The sequence below is a fragment of the Cygnus atratus genome, chromosome 5 (assembly GCF_013377495.2).
Source record: "Cygnus atratus isolate AKBS03 ecotype Queensland, Australia chromosome 5, CAtr_DNAZoo_HiC_assembly, whole genome shotgun sequence".
NCBI classification, from domain to species: domain Eukaryota; kingdom Metazoa; phylum Chordata; class Aves; order Anseriformes; family Anatidae; genus Cygnus; species Cygnus atratus.
The window spans coordinates 49600440-49618902 of record NC_066366.1 but is presented as its reverse complement, the minus strand read 5'-3'; the positions used below and the strand labels follow the sequence as shown (position 1 = coordinate 49618902).

The following is an 18463-nucleotide window of genomic DNA, read 5'->3' as shown; positions in this document are numbered from 1 at the left end:
AAAATGGTTTTGATTGCTCTCTGTCCTGGAGAAGAACACAGTGAGCATCAGGCCTTCCCAGGACATTACTTACCACAATTAAATGCTAGTTACTGTCATTTAAGGTGAAAAGAACTGATACAAAGAACACCTTAGGCATGCTGTGGAGATGAGTCAAATGATGAAAGCCACTGTCGATATCTCTTAGTGTGAAATACAAAACCTGTGTGGTCACAAAGAAGGGAAGCTTCTCAAGGTGATTTCCCACATTGCCACCATTTTACCTGCTTTTCATACAACCTGCCAAAGTGCCGTGGGGTGGCCATGGATTCACGTTTAGGCCAGTGCCTTTTGGCTCTTCTGAATTGACTGGTCTGTTTCCTCATTCGCAGTGTTTTGTTCTTGGTAAATTCAGATTCATTGTAACTTGTGGCTCCTTTTTGAGACATTCTGGTTCTCATCTGTCAGTCAATCAGGGCAGAAGCAACAGCAGCAACAGTTGGAGTTTGAAGGTTTGCCTGACAGTGATGCACGTACATCAACATAATCCTTGTTGGAGACCAATTGTCAAAAATTGCAGGTGAGTGAATCTTAAAGTTATGTAGAGAGAAAGACATTTGGTAATGCCATAATAACTAGTCACAGGAGTAACCTTGGTAAAATACATTCAGTAAGTTAGAATGCACAGGGTATTTCCACTAACCTGGAGGCACCATGAAAAAGCATTAGGAAGAGGAAAGATCTGCAATCTGGATCCCAAATAAATCTTAAAATAAAGAGCAGCACAGATGTGGCAGAGCCACGATGCAGTCTTCAGAATAATACAAGGGGATGAAAAGGAAAGACAGACAGGGAAAAATATGAGAGAGAAGCTCAAATAGAGCAGACCAAAAACATCAGGAATGGAGGGACAGAGAAGGCAAAACAGAAAAGAAGAAAAACGCCAGAGACAGTGGTAGGACAAGGGGCAGCAGAAATCCTTCCACAGGGCAATGCGAGAGCCACAATTAACGTATGAGAAGGAAAGGACAAGTTCAGAACTCAGGTGGGAGGATGGCAGAGCAGAGCGGTGCAGATCTGAACACTGCACACCTCAGGGTTGCTGCGCGGCCAGAACATTGCCTTTCCTTTATTTGCAAGGCCAGAAACACATCCCTACAGCAACAAACCAGCATCCATGTAACACTTGAACAGCACCACCATCCATCACTGTAAACAAGCAGCAAGCCCTAAAGGACAAAACACAAGCATCCTCCTCCTTAGAGCAGTTCAGCACCGGCTTGTAGGAGCGCAAGGACTCCTCCCGGTGACCCGAGGAGCCAGCAGGACGGAGGGCAGCGAGCCTCGGCCCGTCAGACGGCGCCGTGTCACGGCGACAAGCGCCGAGCCCAGCACGGCTCATGGCGGGGCGGCCACCGGCAGCCTCGCACCGGTTGCCACCAGGACCGGTGGCGGCGGGGGGCCGAGGCCCGGCGCAACGATCGAGCCTCGCCAACATGGTGGCTAGGAAAGAGCCAGAAAGGCAGCAGCCCCCCCAAATAAAAAAAAAAAAAAAAAAAAACCACCTCTCCCCCTTTCTGCTGCCGGGATGCCCACCAAGGCGGGGGGAGGCCGGGCAGCGCCCCCCGTTCCCCCCCGCTGCCCGGCCCCCAGCCCCGCCACTCACACTGCTCCGCCTTGGTGGACATGCTGCCGCCGGGGGGGCCCCGCTCGGCCCCCAGCACCTCCCTGCCCCCGGCTGCAGCTCCCCGGCTCCGAGCCGGGCTGGGGCTGGAGCCGCTGCCGCAGGGCTGCGGGGCGGGGAGCGGCGGCGGGCGGAGCCTGGGCGGGAGCGGGGCCTTAAAGGAAGCGAGGGATGCAACCGGCTCCCCCCGCTCTGAGGCACCTGAACCGGGGAACGCTGTCCCGGAGGGGCCGGGGGGTGTTGAGGAGCCCCCTCGGGAAGCAGCAGGGTGTCCCCGCAGGGCTCTGAGGGCGCCGAGGGGCTCGGCGGCAGAGCCCGGCCACGGGCAGAGCTCTGAGGTGGCCGCGGGTGGCGGCGACATGGCAGGGATTTGTTCGTGAGGCTGTGCATAGTGCTCAATAAAAACGTCTTTAATCAGGAATGTTGTTTCCTTGGCTGGTTCTCCTCCCCTCGGGCTGTCACCGCGTATCTCGGGATGTGCGCCCGGCTTGTTTTCCTCATTTGTTTCCATAGCGCGCCCGGCATCCTGAGGATAGTGTTGCGCTTCGACAAGGAGCTGAGGGCTGAGCCCAGGCCTGAGGGTGTCACCTCTGTCACTGCTTCCATGCTGTGGGTGCTGCCCCAGGCTCCGTCAGCACCGCACGAAGGTGAGGTGGGAGCACCAGTCGTGGTGGGACCAGTCATGGTGGGAGAAGGTGGCATGCTGCAAGGCCATCCAGTCCTGTGAGCAAGCCAGCAACCCGGATACCCAGGAACTAATACTGCCACGAAGGTGGCAGGATCTCCTTCCTTCCAAAAGTGGAGCTAGTGGTATAGCAATAGGGAGGAGAAAGGATAGGAGATGTCCTGAAATGGGTCCCTTAAAAAACATAAAATTTAGTGGGTACACAAACCTATGGACATGTGTTCATCTAACTTCGGTTTAAACAACTGTCAGTAGTACACAAATGAAGAACTCTGTGATCCATGGCAATATCCAGCAGTGTAGCTCAGAAGGTTGCTCAGCCCATTTGAGATCTGAATCCCCTTCCAAAAGTGCCTGGTTTTATCAATTGTAGAAGGCATCGGTGCTTTACAGGATCCATCCTTAATGTTACAGGTGCTTTAAGGTGGGTGGATTGTATCTGGACCTTGATGAGTAGCACAAATGAGTAGCTGTTCTTTACTGTTGGGTAGAAACATGTATGTATATGCAATCATTCATAAAGGTATATCTCCATATGAGGTATTAGAGGGGGGAGATATATGAATGCTAGGATATTTATACATGGAAATATATAACTATAAGGGAAAGAGACATTTAAATACCAGAAAATGGAAGGACACCTTGTATTGGTTTTAATTTAGTTAACTTCTTCAGCGAAAAACAATATAAATATTTTCTGTGGCATATGGGAATTTTATTTCCTAATATTGGACATTTTGAAATAAAATAGCCTTATCTGAAATACTACTGCCTGGAAGCATTCAAACGGGTCAAAATGCGGTAATAACAATATAATTTTTGTCACTATTCCTTTGCCTGCTCCAAGAGAAATAATTTCAGTAGTGTGTGTCTTTTCAGTTTCCCCTGCTTCCTGACTTTGCCAGGTCTTAAATATGAATGGTTAGCTATGATTTTCTTATCTGAAATTCTCAGAAATAGTTTTGCAGATCCTCACACCTCTGAGAAAGATATATGGAAGCAGTATTATTTCACCGCCCAAGGTATGGCAGAGTTAATAAATATAGATAAAAGGCCATTTGCAGTATGCTCACCCCAAAAGGCTGGGCTGCCTGAGATGAGGAGGCCTGCAGCAGCCAAAGAGAACAGTGCTATGGAGGTGGAGAAACTCGGGTACATTTTCCTGTTCATCATGCAAGGCAGTGCATCCAAATTACTGTGGCCCAGATTTGAGGATGATGCACATTCTGTGACAGGAACCGTCATGAAGGGGCAGGTGCTATTCACTGATATTTTACAGGTTGGCTTTTTTTTTCTCGAAATGATCTTCTAAAAATACTGAATGTGCAATGTTTTCCCAGCACCACTTAGTTCCAAAACAGAGCTCTTAATGCTTATCCTTGAGGCCATCACAGCCTTCGCACAGTTCTTCCCACACTCCCTCCTGTTGAGAGCCCCAAACAGAGAGAGGGACCAACATAAAACACTACCAGTGGCTTGTGTGAACCAGCTGCAAAGGCTGTAGTGGGACTGAGCAGCAACTGAAAGACATGAGTTAGCTGGGAGAGGAGTTACCTCCGTTTCCTTGAGTAGTACTTCACAAAAGCAAAGAGCTCTGGGCTATTCCTTCTTCCTGTTGAGCTCGCTCCAAGATCCTGTAGATTGCCACCTGAATAGCAGAGGTGAGGCAGAGACTGCTGACACTTCAGTTCACTCTTTTATTAGAAACTGGCATGTGGTGTCAGATCCTACTGAAGTTGATGAGAGATTTTCTATTTATTTATTTTAATGAAGTGCCCAGGGAGGTCACATGGTGCTTCTAGCCCCTCTTCCCCCAAGCCTAGGCCTCACAAGTGATGAAAACAGTCTTTCAGAGTGTAGGCTTTCAGCCCATTTTTAGCCCATTGAAATAGGCTGTTGAAGGCAGGTTACATCTTTATCTTGAATTTCCGTCTGTTGAAGCAACAGATCATGCTAATACTGCTCATTGCAGAACAATAGGGAACTCTGTGCACTGAGAGGAACTGAGTTCCCATAGGTATCCTTTATAATATACCAAGCATTTGCATACCACAGTGCTGAGCCTTCTAAAAACACTCAGCTTGATAAAGCAGGAGTACACTGAGAAAATATGAATTCCATTTCTCATGTAAATTTTCATCTTTGGTTTAAGTGCCTGAAAATTGCAGCTATGCCTGCATTTACTGAGTAAGGTCCTATACAGTTCAGCATGTAATTTAAGTATATGGAAAGCGATTTATTGCTTATGAGTCCTTATGCATGCATAAAGAACCTTAAGCCCCAGATAAATCCTGATACAAGTCAAATGTTATTTGGTCAAACAATGTGATAGATTTCCCTAGTTTGTTACTGTAACTAGGACAGTCATGCTTTAAATTGTGAACAAATGTCATAAAGGAGCAAATACAGGAATATGGCACTCTAGGAAGTAATTTCTAAAGTCTCTGGACAGAATAGAATTCACCATTTCTCAGCAAGATCTTAATGGCTTTGTCTAATAAAATGGGTACAGTGCTCTCCTGGAAACATTTTTAAGCAGCTCAGTTTTAAGTCCATATGCTTTTTAACTCTGCATGCACTCAGTTAAGAGAAGACAAAAGCTGCAGGCATCTGAAAGCCCATAAGTCATTATTACAAGAAATATTTTTGGCAGTAAATGAATGGGAACTTAACTTTGGTATCAATTGATGAAAACCAAAAAGAACAATTTTTCTGAGTTCATGAGTGGAAATTTCGTAGAATCACAGAATTGTTGAGATTGGAAGGAACGTCTGGAGATTGTCTGCTCCAAGTTTCCTGCTCAAAGAAAGGTCAACTAGAGGAGATTGCATGGGGCCATGTCCAGTCAGATTTCAAATATCTGCAAGGATGAAGACCCTACAACCTCCTTGAGCAATCTGTTCCAAGGCTTGACCATCCTCACAGTAAAAAAGCTTTTCTTACAGTTAAGTGGAATTTCCTGTGTTTCAATTTGTGCCCATTGCCTCTGGCCCTGTCACTGAGCAGCGCTCAGAAAAGTCTAGCTCCGTTTTCTTACACCTTCCCATAAGGCATTTATATACATTGACTTGAGACCTTTGTTGTTGAGGCTAAACAATCACATCTCTCTCAGCTTCAAATTGTATGACAGATGCTCCAGTTCATTCATCATCTTTGTAGCTCTTCCCTTGACTCACTCCTCTATGTCCGTGTCTTTCTTGTACTGGAGAACCCAGAACTGGACTCAGCACTCCAGATTTGGTCTTACCAGTGCTGGGCAAAGGGAAATAATCACCTTTCTTCACCAGCTGGCCATGCTCTTTCTAATGCAGCCCAGGATGCTCTTGAACTTCTTGCTACAAAAGCTCATTGTTGACTTGGTGCCCATCAGGACACCCAGGTCCACTACTGCAAAGCCACTTTCCAGCTGGTCAGCCCCTAGCCTGTACTGGTGCTTGGGTTATTCCTCCCAAGGTGCAAGACTTGAATTTTCATCTGTTGAACTTCATGAGACTCCTGCTGGCCAATGGGAACCTCTCAAGCTCCGTCTGAATGGCAGCACAACCATCTTGGGTATCAACTACTCATTCCAATTTTGTATCTTCTGCATACTTACATCATCCCATCATCCAGGTCACTGATGAAGATGTGAAATGGTACTGGCTATGGTATCAACCCCTGCAGAATAGCACTAGCAACTGGTTTGTATCTGGATTTTGTGCCACTGAACATATCCCTTTCAGCCCAGCAGTTTGTCCACTTTCCAGTTCGCATCATTGTCAATTTATCTAGCCCATCCTTTAATAGTTTGTCAATGCCAACATTATGGGAGACAGTGACCAAAGTCTTGCTAAAATCAAAATAAACATCCTCTGCTCTCCCCTTGTCCACCAAGCTGGTCATTTTGTCATAGACAGCTGGCAGGTTGGTCAGGCAATATTTTCCCTTTGTAAATCCACACTGACTACGCCCAATCACAGTGTTGTTCTCAGTGTGTTTGGAATTGGTTTCCAAGATTATTTTCCCATCACATTTCCAGGGATCAAGGTAAGGCTGACTGGCCTTCAGTGTCCTGGATCCTCCTGTTTGTCCTTGAAAATAGGAGTGACATTTGCTTTCTTCCACTTCTCAGGACTCTTCCAATTGCCTTGAGCTTTTAAAGATGATCAAAAGCAGTCTCACAATGACATTGGCCAGCTGCCTCAGCACTTGTGTGTGTATCCCATTAGTTCTCATGGCCTTGTGTATGTCTGGTTTGTTTAAAATTTCCCTGACCTGATTCTCCCCTAGTGAAGGGTAAGTTTTCTTTGTTCCAGAATTTCATGCTGACCTCAGGGGCCTATAATTCCTGAAGGCAGGCCTTACCAGAAAAGACCAAAGTGAAGAAGACATTGAATACTTTGGCCTTTTTCATATCCTTCATCACCAGGTCCTCCATCCCATTTTCCCTGGCCTTCCTTTTGCTGGTAATGTTCCCATAGAAGCCCTTCTCATTGCACTTCATGTTCCGCCACCAGATTCAACTCCTGGTGCACTTTGCCTTTCCTAATCCCATCCCCACACACTCAGACATTCCTGCACTCTGTTTCTGTATTCCTTGTAGGTCACCTACCCCTGCTCTCACCTCTTGTACACTTCCTTTTTATGTTTGGGTTTTGTCAGGAACACCTCTTTCATCCATACAGGCCTCCTGTGACCTGTGTTTGACTTCATGTTGGGAGGAACCATTTCTGAGTTTGAAGGAGGTGATTCCTGAAAATCAGCCAGCTGGATGTCTGGATAGTAAGGTGACAAAGTATATTCAAGAGAGCTACAAAATTTATCTACCTCTTACAGAGGAATTAGTTATAATCCACATTTTCTTTTCCACTAGGAGACTTAATTCTCATATTTCCTTCCACTGTGTCTTTTGCAGTGTAACGCGGATAAGGTTTGGAAGGGATGGGGAGCACATTGCCTCTGTGGTTTTTGCTGTTTCTGTAACTTAATTTTGCCTGCTGTAACAGTGCGAATTGCAATTATAACATATTTCAAGAATAAAATAGAGCATAATATATAAAATAATGTATAAAAAAATACTCTAAGAAGTCTTCCAGAGCTGAACCACTTATGTGGCTGTTGTCGCTTTGAATTAAATTTTCAAGCATTCAGCTCTGAACAGAGGCAGAAAATGTAGTATTTTGGTTTTAATCTCCAAGCATTATAAATCCACTTTTAGAAAGGTAGTCCTTTTGAAAAATATGATATCTGAAGCTCTCCTACTGTAAATTGTATACAGAAAATTTCTTAAATTGTTCATAAATTAAGGTAAATGTATACATATATAAAAAACACATTTATCTGTGTATCTGATTATAGGTATATATGTAAGTATTTCTGTACAAATATGCTCACTGTTTACCACCTCTTCACACATTCTCATGGTGTTTTCCTTAAAGGCTCAGCTTTCAAGTCAGGGAATTATATGAATCTCTATTTGAATTTTAAATAAAAGTTAGCTCTTGCCTGGCACATTTAGACACTCAAACGCAATATGAACACTATTTGAAACAAATGAGCATTTAAATGCCTAAATGTGAGGGAAGGATCTAAATGCCTCATAAGTTTATCAAACAATGCAAAACAAATAAAGACAGCCAGCTTTTAATTTAATTTGTAACCCAATGTCTCAGTTTTTTGAGACTTGCTCACAGTTTCTGGCGTGAGGTTATTATTAACTGCATTGTGGTAGGATTACTAAACCCCACAGCAGAGGTGGGAGAACACGGAGGGTGTCTCAGAGGCTTGCTTTAGTCACTGCAGGCCACTGAATGGAAGGCTCTGCCATGACATGGAGGAGGCAAGGAAGAGCAGAGTCAGACTGGTGAGGCTGCAGTAATCCCAGCAAGAGAGGTGAAACATAACAAGTCCACGGGAGCAGAGCCAGGAGACGGCAAGCTTCTCTGGCCTCAGGGCTTTTCAACCCACACGGTGCTCCCTGGGTATCTAACTCTACCTCCAGGCTAACCCAACCCAGAGGCCAGGTGCTTGGAGCAGGACTGGAGCCCCTGAGCAGGGCCTGCGTAGGGACTGACCTCCCCCGTCAGATGCAAACAGCAGATGGAGCCCCTCAGGCTCAGACGTGCACATCTGACAGCAAGCGTTAGACCACATTAAATTTAATTTGTCCCTAAATCTTTGCTCTCTGTAAACATTAATCCTCATGAATGATGGTAAAATAGATCATCGCTTGAGGAAAAAGTCTATCTGGGATTAAAGTGAGGCATTAGGCTCAGCTCAGATATGCTACAGCATGTATGCTGGTTGACACAGGATGATTTCTGGAAGCTGCTTCCCAAGGCTCAGACACCTGGGCTAACTGGCATCAGCCAGGATACAGTGAACACTCTTCCTCCTCACAGAAAATCATGTCTATGCACAAAAGCAACGCAATGTCTGTGCGTCGCTTCAGAGCTAAATCTTACTGACAAATCGTATAGTCTTGTGCTGCTATTCCACTGAGAATTAGTTTCTTCCTAAGAGAAGAATATTCAGGCTCAGCCTCTGTGCTGGGACTTAAATATACAAGGAAAACTTCCTATCCTGATGGCAGTGTTACTGACACAGAAGAAAATCAACCAGACCTCCTGCTGTGGAAGAACAGGAATGCAGCAGTTCTGAGGAGGAAGATGTAGAGTAGGATAGAAATTAGGATGGGATGGGATAGGATGGGATAGGATAGGATAGGATAGGATAGGATAGGATAGGATAGGATAATAGATGTTGGCAGTCATGGCAGAAGTGATCGTGATGTGTTCAGAGGCTTGGCTGAAGCCACCAACACGTATCAGTTATGCCATCTGGCATGTGACAAATGCATTTCAGACATCACTGACTTGGGTTGATTTAAAGTGAGAGACTGAGTAGTAAAGAGCTCTGGGCCTCATTACTTCTGCTGTGATCCCAACAGGGTAGCCAGCTCGTGTTGTTAATATTTGTTCTTTCTCTCCCAAAAAAAGAATATTTAGGACTTTGGAAAAAAAAAAAAAAAAAGCATCATTAGGAAATACAGTTGTTGTTTGGTTTTTTAAAAAAGTCTCCAATTTTATTCTTATTCTGAGAATTACTTCAATTAACTCTGTGGATGTTAGATTTGTTTGTCTGTATCTGTCACTGTAAAAAAAATCTAATAAATGCCTTCAATTACTCTTCTAGAGTAATCTCATTAGCCTCTAAATGAACAAAATACTTAATTTGTTGCCATAGCAGTGGAGTTTAGAGAAATCAATGGTGACCTGCATAGAGAACCAGCACAAACCTGATGAGCATGTACTAGGACTATTAAAAATCAGAGATTGGCTTTACTAGCTCTAAGAAGGATGGTATTTGTGATAGCTGCCATGCCATGTGGGTGAAAGTTAGCATCACCCATGAATTAGATCTCCCTCCAATAATTTGATTTTTTTTTTATTACCTATAATCTCACACTAGTGCAGAATTGTCTGTACCAACTACGTGCATGGCCAAAGTATTGCAGTATTAGGAATTATGACAAGTGACAAAAAATCACCTTCTTAAACCTATCAAGGAATCATGGCCCAAAGGATAAGACACTGAAAGGGATGACAAGAAAACTGAGCATAGTTTTCATTTTGCTTTAGTATTTCTGCACTTAGGTAAAATGTTTGGGAAAGGGCTCTACTGGGCAAAAACAGTGACAGACAGCAAAAGAAGGCGTGAGATTTTCCAGGAAGGTAAAGAAAAAGTACACAACATTGAACACTTCTAAGATCCTCAGCATTTTTCTGGGTGGAGAGGCCCTCGGTACCATGTTTGTGACCCATGCCAGGGTGCAGGTCTTGGCCCTGAACAACCAGCGTTGGCTCACCTTGCTCATGTAAGGGCATTGCTCCACCAAGGCTAGTTAGACAGCCAATGTCAAGTCCGCTAGGTGAGCGTCTCCTCCAAATGATGACACCAAATTGGCTTGCTCCAAATAGGAGTCCAGGAGCTACACACAATGAACGGAAGGGTGTGGACTGTCAGAGACCAGAGCCTTGGTATGAAACAAAACTGAGCTACACTGACAGAATAGGGGCGCCCTTAAAGCAGCCTGTAGGAAAGCTGCTGCACTTTACGCAGAAGTGTCCACATTTTTCTAATGTGCAGATCCTTAAAATATTCAAGTGGACATATTGCCTGATTTATAAAGCAAATTTAAGCATGCTAACAGTTGGATAGTTTTCACCAGCTACTTTTTGCAGACCCAGTGAGTATATGGAGCATAACCTGAATATTACTGAGTCTCTTAAATTAATAGAGTGAGCTCACCTGGAGCATCCGTTCATGGAAGAGGCAAAATAGTGGCTGAAAGGCACCAGGGCCACTTCTACTTACTCAGAGTTATAATGAGTATTTTAGTGAAATAAGTACTGAAGCACATTACTATAATCACTATATTCCAAAGTTTAATTCCACACAAGACCACTTGTCTCACTAGGAACAACTGTTGTTCCTATGGAAGGACAGACTTCAGCTACTGACTCTCAGGCATACGTGTTACCTGTGCTACTGCCCATAGCCAGATTAAAGCCATCTGCAAGAAATGCAAACCCTTGCTGTAGATACACAATGAGAAACACAGCAGGGGTTCTTCCTCCAACAGTCTGTTTCCACCTACTCCTAGCCTGCTGCCTGATCTTGAGCAAGCACTTTATTCTTGGTACTCCCCATTTGTGTGTCATTACAGGAGGGTGGTTCTTGCCTCTCTTTGCAGAGCTTGCCGCTGATGCCCGCACACCAAGCGCAGCGCCGCTGGCAGAGCCCTGAACTAGCAGGGAGCCCCAGCACTGTGGTTTGAAATCCATCAGCATTTGAAATCCATCAGTGAAGAGGGCTACATGAAAAGAGCACTATTTTAAAGTATCTGTAAAATGTAATCCGCATTACTTTTAGGGAGGATGCTTGAAGTGGACAGGAAATTTGAAAAAAAATATATATTTATGAAGAATACTTATGTTTCAAACAGTCCTTTAGGTAAGAAATTTCTGAAAATCATTTCTGCTTGAATATAAACATCTCTATATACTTACACTGCCAGATGTTAAACACTGAACAACCTTTTTTTCAAATTTCATCTAGTGCAAGTCTCCGTGCTTCACTCACACACTCTAAGTGCTCATTATAACCAGGCAACCTTATTATTCAACGCCATAATTTAGAGAGACAGCTACAACGATAGAAAGATGTCATGTCTTACTGATTTATTTAGTTATTACTAGGTGGGATATGGATGACAAAATTAGATGCAGGACAAACAGGCACGCTGAAATGTTCAGAACACTTTTTTTACAAAAGATTCTGCAGAACAGCCTAATTGATTTCAGTGGATATACTCATGGCATGCAAGAGCAGTGTTTTGCAGAGCAGTCACATGGCTATATTTCACTTACTGGCATGGATTTTTCTCTGGTTACCAAGAATTTAGGCCTGTATCCAAAACTCATTAAAATCTGTAGGAAACTTTCCAAATACATAACTGGGCCTTAGATCAGACTGTTGGATTCACTAACAAAGCTATAGTTTTCTGGAAAAAAAAAAAAAACAACACTTTTCATATACTACTAATCTTTAGGTATCACAAATGGTCAATATTGTACATTTTTTGCAAAGCAGACATGAAATGATTATTCCTTTTTAACACCTATAACATGGCATGACAAATACTATTTATTACATAGTCTAGATTTCAAAGTATTTATCATAGCATTCATTTTAAACAGCAAAACATAGCAAAATCTTTCAAATATCACAAGTTTAGATCTGATTCAAGCATCTGACAATCATGACCAGCAGAAAAACATCTATTCTTGTAGCAAATCAGGTGGGAGGACACCAAAAGAATACATCTAAAGGTCAAAAATAAAACTTTCAAGGAAACAATCTTTAACTCTTGGAGCTGTCATCTGAGATGAGTATAAATGAAAGTATATATATATATATATATAAACATATATATATAGATGACTTCATGGTGTTTTCTCCAATTTGTTTAGCAGAAGGCAGAAGAGTAGACCTATCACTATTTTGTATCACTGTACCATTTTGTATCAGGGTCCAGTTCTACAATATCTGCAAATGAGTACAGGTTTCTGACCGGTGAGCAGTCCCACAGGACTAATCCCTGTGTGTGAAGACTGAGTTCTGCAGAACTGGAGCTTTAGTTAGTCGTGTTCCCTATCTGGACTTTTTTCATACAGAAGCAATGTGACATACATAAAACTTGAACTCAATTTTCAGTCATTTTGTTTTAAACTGGCCCTCAGTTGCCTGTGTGCTCCCTTTCAAGAGATTCCAAGTCAGGAGTATTATGGCTTATTGCAGCCTCCAGATCTTAATTTTGAAGGGATGTTTTCTATTTCTCTTTATAGCTTGGAAGGTGGTACAGGAACCATCCAGCCGGTCCAAGAACTGCCAGTGAAAATGCTGAGAATCCAATGATTGTCTCCTAAATTAAAGGAAATACGGTTAAATAAAGCTAAACAAACTGGAATGCTTCCAGGGTAAGCAGCCTATTGCCAAGCAGATTATGTGATATTATTCAACTTCTGCAGCTATAATGCCAGAGACGTGACCAATTCTAAAGGAAAAATAATCCACAGAGGATTATTTTACATGTTTGAACTATAAGCACCAGTAATCCATGTCAGCTGGAAAAAAATGGTTTAGTCTATGCCATGCACAAACACACATAAAGAAGACACATTTGAAAGCATCCAGAAGAGGTAGCAAATTTCTCGTTTTCCTATAGAATTAGTACATTTTGTGTTTAGTTGTTGAGTTTTTGTGTATATAACCTTTATTGAAACAGTACTAATTGCTTGATAGTTCCGGTAGTGCAGCTCGCCACTAATCATACATGAGAACTTCGGGCATCTACTACCCTGGGAGGTGATGTAGTAGGACAGAGAGCTGCTGCTGAAGATTTACTTATGAGTTATATGTCTTCCATAATCTCGAATTAGAATAGTTCTGCTGGGGAGTATAATCAAGGCTCATAGAAGAGCACTCCACAAAAATGGGGTTTTGTTACACATCCCTCTATGGGATGCTGTGAGAGCATTCCCTCTCCCAGGATCGAACTTGCTTTCTAGGAGGGAGGAACAGGAGACCTTCTGTGGAGTGTGAAGGACAGTTCCTGGGAAGTTCCTGGGCTTCTGGTAGGGGTGGGGGACAGGTCTGAAGCAAACCTATATCGTCTGTATGGAAAAGAACAGCGAGAGGAAGCTCTTCCGAGAAGACTGGGCCTTAGCCCAAGCTGTGGGTGAGGAAAGAAGTGAGGGCACAAAGGCAGAACTCACCACCAGTCCCACTTTTTCCTCCGGTGGGGAGCTGTGGATGCCGTGGCCGCTCCAGCAGGCAGAGCCGAGGCGGAGGAGTCGGGATCCGTGGCGTGCTGTCGGGCCCATCCCTGTGTCCCAGGGGGGAGAGCACAGCTGGGGGATGCTGACCAGACACCAACAGCTGCTGTGACAAGCTTCACCCTCCTTTCCTGCTGCCTACTGCTCAGACCTGTAGGATGCTGAGTATTTTCCAGTGAAAATAAGGAGTCCTTCTGCTTGTCAAGTCCCTTTATTTTTAAGTTGGATTCACGAAGCGCCAGCATAAACCAGACTATGCCTGGTAGATGCTGTCCTGGTGTCAGCAACAGCAGGAGCGTGTGCATGTGCCTGCGGGGTGGGAAAGCTCCTCGGGATCGCTGCAGCCACCTCCCGCGGGCTCCGAGGTGATGTGCTGAGCCCCCGGCTGGGAGGAGTCTGCCTGCTGCTGGTGCTGCGACACAAAATGGAGAGGTCTCTGTCCTCATACCTACTACAGCCTTACAGTTCTCCCTTTGCCTATATTCACAAGCACGTGGCTCTCCACACAAATTAGTTGCACCCCAAATTGTACTCTGAATTTCCCATGCGCCCACACATGCAGTTCACTTCCCACCTTCACCCACAAACTGATCCGACCAACAAATGGCCAGTCCCTGCTGCACATCCAGAGCTGGCTGGACCCTGGGCTTGGGTGCTGGGGCCCTGAGCCCAAGCAGAGGATCTGCTAGCCCAGGACCAGCACCGTGCTAACCTGGCAACTCAGCTTGCGGCTGGAGCTGGCTTGTAACTGGTCAGTTTTCACCAGCAGCAGCCGGGTGTTCGGCAGTCTAAGCACATCTGTGTAAAGTGTGCTAATAACGCAGCCAGAGGTTAAGAGGCAGGAAAGTAAATCGGCCTCTGCTCCACTGCAGTGTGCCGTTTCCTTCCAAATATTCCTAATAGATGGTATGTTTGTTACATGCAGACATGAAGATTTTCATTCAGTTTCATTAAACACGAAATGTGTTAGATTCCCTATTCATTTCTGTCTTAATACATTTTATTAATTTCTTCTGTGCTCTCTCTTGCCTTCAATTACCAAAGCCTGAAGCAGACAACCATGGGATCTTTCTTTAGGCTTTTCATCAGAATATATCCCCCAAGCTCACTTCCAAGAGAGCCAGCAACGCGGTGGTGGTGGTGAGAGCCTCAGCTTGAGTTTTTTGACAACGTGCAGAATATGTTAGCAAGGTGTGAAGAGCAAAGAGTTAGCAGTCTACACAAACAAACAATACTGGATCAGTGATTAAACAGACATGTCTGGCATGGATTTTACCAGTTCTGTGTTTTTGTTATCTCAGTAAATTTGCTTGCTCAATTTTATGGAGGAAAAGGCAACAGCCTTTTTTTTTTTTTCCCTGTAAATCCTCCCCTTTCACTAAATGTCCTACCCAGGTGTAACAAGCACAGAATTTGTCCATAAATAAATATCTGAGAGGCATGCATAAAGTAATTAGGGAGCAAAAGATTGATTTGCATTCATCAGCTGTGGCAATACCAGCTAAACATGCAATACAAAACTCTGAGCAACCACAATTCCTGAGCCATACCCTCTAACACCAAGAGGTTGTGCTAGATATATGACCCTGACTGTTTCAAAATAGCACTTTTCAGGTTCTTCTACTTGTTTTCATCTATTTAGCATTAGGAGGTCATGCCTTCCACAGACTTTATTTTTCTCTACAGTGGTGAGGATTAGAAACAATATAAAATTAAATGGAGTTTCTCCTTTCATCTTGCAGCTGTCTACCAGCACAGACCTCACAGAATTACTTTCTGCATTAAAATGAAATCACTGTTCTACGACAGCAACAGTGGCTTTCATTAATCTTAACAGGCTTGGCAATTGTTTTCCAGCTTTCTGCAGGCTTGCTAGAAAATGAGACAATCTTATTTTTCTAGCTAACCTTCAAACTGCTCAGCTGTAAATTCCAACCCAATCTTCTTACCCATTACCGTAGACCTCTGCTCACTGTAGTGCTGCACCCTGGCTTTCACAGCCAGGCTATGAATTTTTACATAGCATTGAACAGCATTTATCAGACTCTCCCCCAAAAAAGACTTGGCTGTTCTTGATTCAGCACCGGCCCTTTTGTTTCTTGCTTGGGCTATATCTCATCCCCTGCATAGTGCTTGGGGATGCCCAGCCTACTTTGGCACCTTTAATCACCTATAATCTTTCTTGCACTGCCAGCATCCCATACACCACTTACACACAGCTTCTGAACACTAGGAGTTTTCCCACATTACATTTAGATTTGGAAAGCTTTTTGCTATTCCTAGGTTTGTTATTGCTCCCTTCAAGGTGGCAGGAGGATTTCAAAGCTCTCCTGAGTACTTCTGGCTGGCTCGGATTATCCAGGATAATAATAATTATCCATCTTCTCTGCTACCTTAAAAACACATTCTGTATTTTTCCCAACATTTCTGATCCCGCAGGATAGTTCCTTGCTCTTTTCCTCTTTCAAAGCCCTGCTTTTAATAGTATTTGCTCTTTAGACTGCTACCTATTGCTCTTTAGACTCCTTATTTTAAAGAGAATGGAGGATTTATTATTGCTTACAGGCAGGAAATTATGACACAGAAAGATCAGCTAGATTCTCCAAGCTTGCAGGAGAACCCCAAGAAAGAGCCAGAAAAGGGAATGTCCTGAGTGAACTGAAGATGAATGCCTTCCAGACCGCCTCTCACCCTTGGCCTCATTTTCTTTAATGAGAAAAAATATAGCAGGGACAATTTCTAATGCTGCAACTTTCTTGCCACAGGTTTTATATTTGGAAGAAAATCAATTCTATTCCTACTGCTTGGACACATAAAATCTGTCTTCAATAAAATTAAATACATTTGATATTTATAAATGTGCCTGATATCAGTAATATTTTTTTTCCCTAGAAATTGCATATAAATAACGAATATAGTGGAATATAGAGGACTTGGTGGTGATTTTCCTCTTAGCCACTTCTTCAAATACAGAGCAACACATGCTCAAATTTGCAAATAGGAATTATTCTAAAGTCTATGTCTAGACAAGATTCAGTCTAGATGCATTTTAACATAGATTTCTTGTCTTTTCATTCTGAACTGTTATTGAAACTCTTGTTTAAGCCACAAGGACTCTGGGGAAAAAATGCTGGAAGTGTTTTTTTCATGAATGCGGCAATGGGACTTGGCCAAGCTGCCTTCCAGCATAACTAAACACGAGCATAGCACCACCGTACACAGGATCACCTGGGTCTCTTCAAGCCACGACCTGGGCTTTTTTGTGTCTTTGCAGTGCAAACACTGCCACCTGGGGACTGTACAGCTGAGGCTCATTGCAGTTTTAAACTAGATGACCTCATTAAATTTGGGGAAGTTGCTCCTGAATTACAGAAGCATATGAGAGAAAGGACCAGATGCTGGAATCAAATGCTGCATAATCCAGAAGACACCTTGCTCAAGAGTGTTACCAAAGCAGTCTTAATAACACTCAATTCAACATTACATTTTGAATAATAATAATAATAATAAGCTAATTATATTCTTTTTCCTTGAACATTTAACCAATCTTTGACATTCTACAGGTTGTTTCTGTTCAGAAGAAAAACTGGAGGTAGATACTTCTTTAACAAGATCCTTTAAAAAAAAAAACAGCTGAATAATTTTTGTCCTTGAATATAGACACAGCAAATTTATTGTTCATAACTCTACAACTGCTTTTATTCTGCAAATATATAAATAATAAATATAATTATATATGTAAGATATAAATAATGTTATATATTACTATAATATATAAGTATTATGAATATATATAAATGGTGTATGGTATATAAATAATAATAATAAAGTGTTCTTTGTCTCAACTCCAGCCTCCATTGGATACATCACCCAGACTTTTTTGAGGTGTCTATGTTAGAAGCATGGTCTCCATACATTCTTTCTACTGCATTTTGATTTCTTCTTTGTATAGCTCTTCCCTTCCCATCAGTGTGCATAAGATCTAAATCTACTGTGCAGGTGTCTTTCTTCCTCTACTGACTTTAAGAATTATCCAGTGACTGTGTTCCTAAGATACTTCGGTTAAATACTGATATTTAATGGGATGAACCTATGCCTGACTCAGAAGATCAATGAGACTTTCACAATTGATGTGGGCTTTCTGCAATGACCTAACAATATCTCTACTAATACACAAAAACTCAGTATTTCTAGATATTTTTGAATTTACCAGAAAGAAAGGCTGATGCATATATTAGTGAAAGCATTCCTTCAACATTTAACAAGCCTGTTCTGCATTGTGTGTATATATATTCACAGAGGGAGAAAATATGTTCTTGATTTGTCACTGTATTACTGTGAGAACAATACAAATAATACCACTGACATAAGGAAACATTGGATCTAGTTGCAAAGACTTGTAAATACTGAGGAGGAATACAAGGAAAGGAGGAGAAAGGAGGGAGAGGAGAACAGTGAGGAAGGTAATAAGAGATCTTGAGATCAGTGCCCACTGATTCAGTTCTTATTCTTAAATCTGTTTAATTTTAGAAATAACATTAATGGCATAAAGTCATTCTTTATCGATGCCTCACAGATCACTGTTAGAGGTTTAGCTTGGGCATTCAGGTACTGCAGAAATTGCAAAGCTGCCCTTTCAGTGATTCAGAGCCTGACTGCCAATTTGTAAGAGTTTGGGATGAGTTCACATCCGACTGTCAGAAACTCATTCTACATCCCAAAGTGTATTCATGGCGT

The 18463-nt window shown here is 42.9% G+C and overlaps 1 protein-coding gene across 2 annotated transcripts in view; it reads right to left on the bottom strand.

Annotated features, from left to right (window-relative positions):
* UNC79 (unc-79 homolog, NALCN channel complex subunit) overlaps window positions 1-1745 on the bottom strand; it is a 104245-nt gene extending 102500 nt beyond the window's left edge. For both annotated transcript variants that reach the window (XM_050710861.1, XM_035539447.2), the window contains exon 1: window positions 1646-1745. In XM_050710861.1, the coding sequence (XP_050566818.1) occupies window positions 1646-1667 (22 nt within the window). In that variant the 5' untranslated portion in view covers window positions 1668-1745. The remainder of the gene's footprint in view (window positions 1-1645) is intronic.
* Window positions 1746-18463: the final 16718 nt, after the last annotated feature.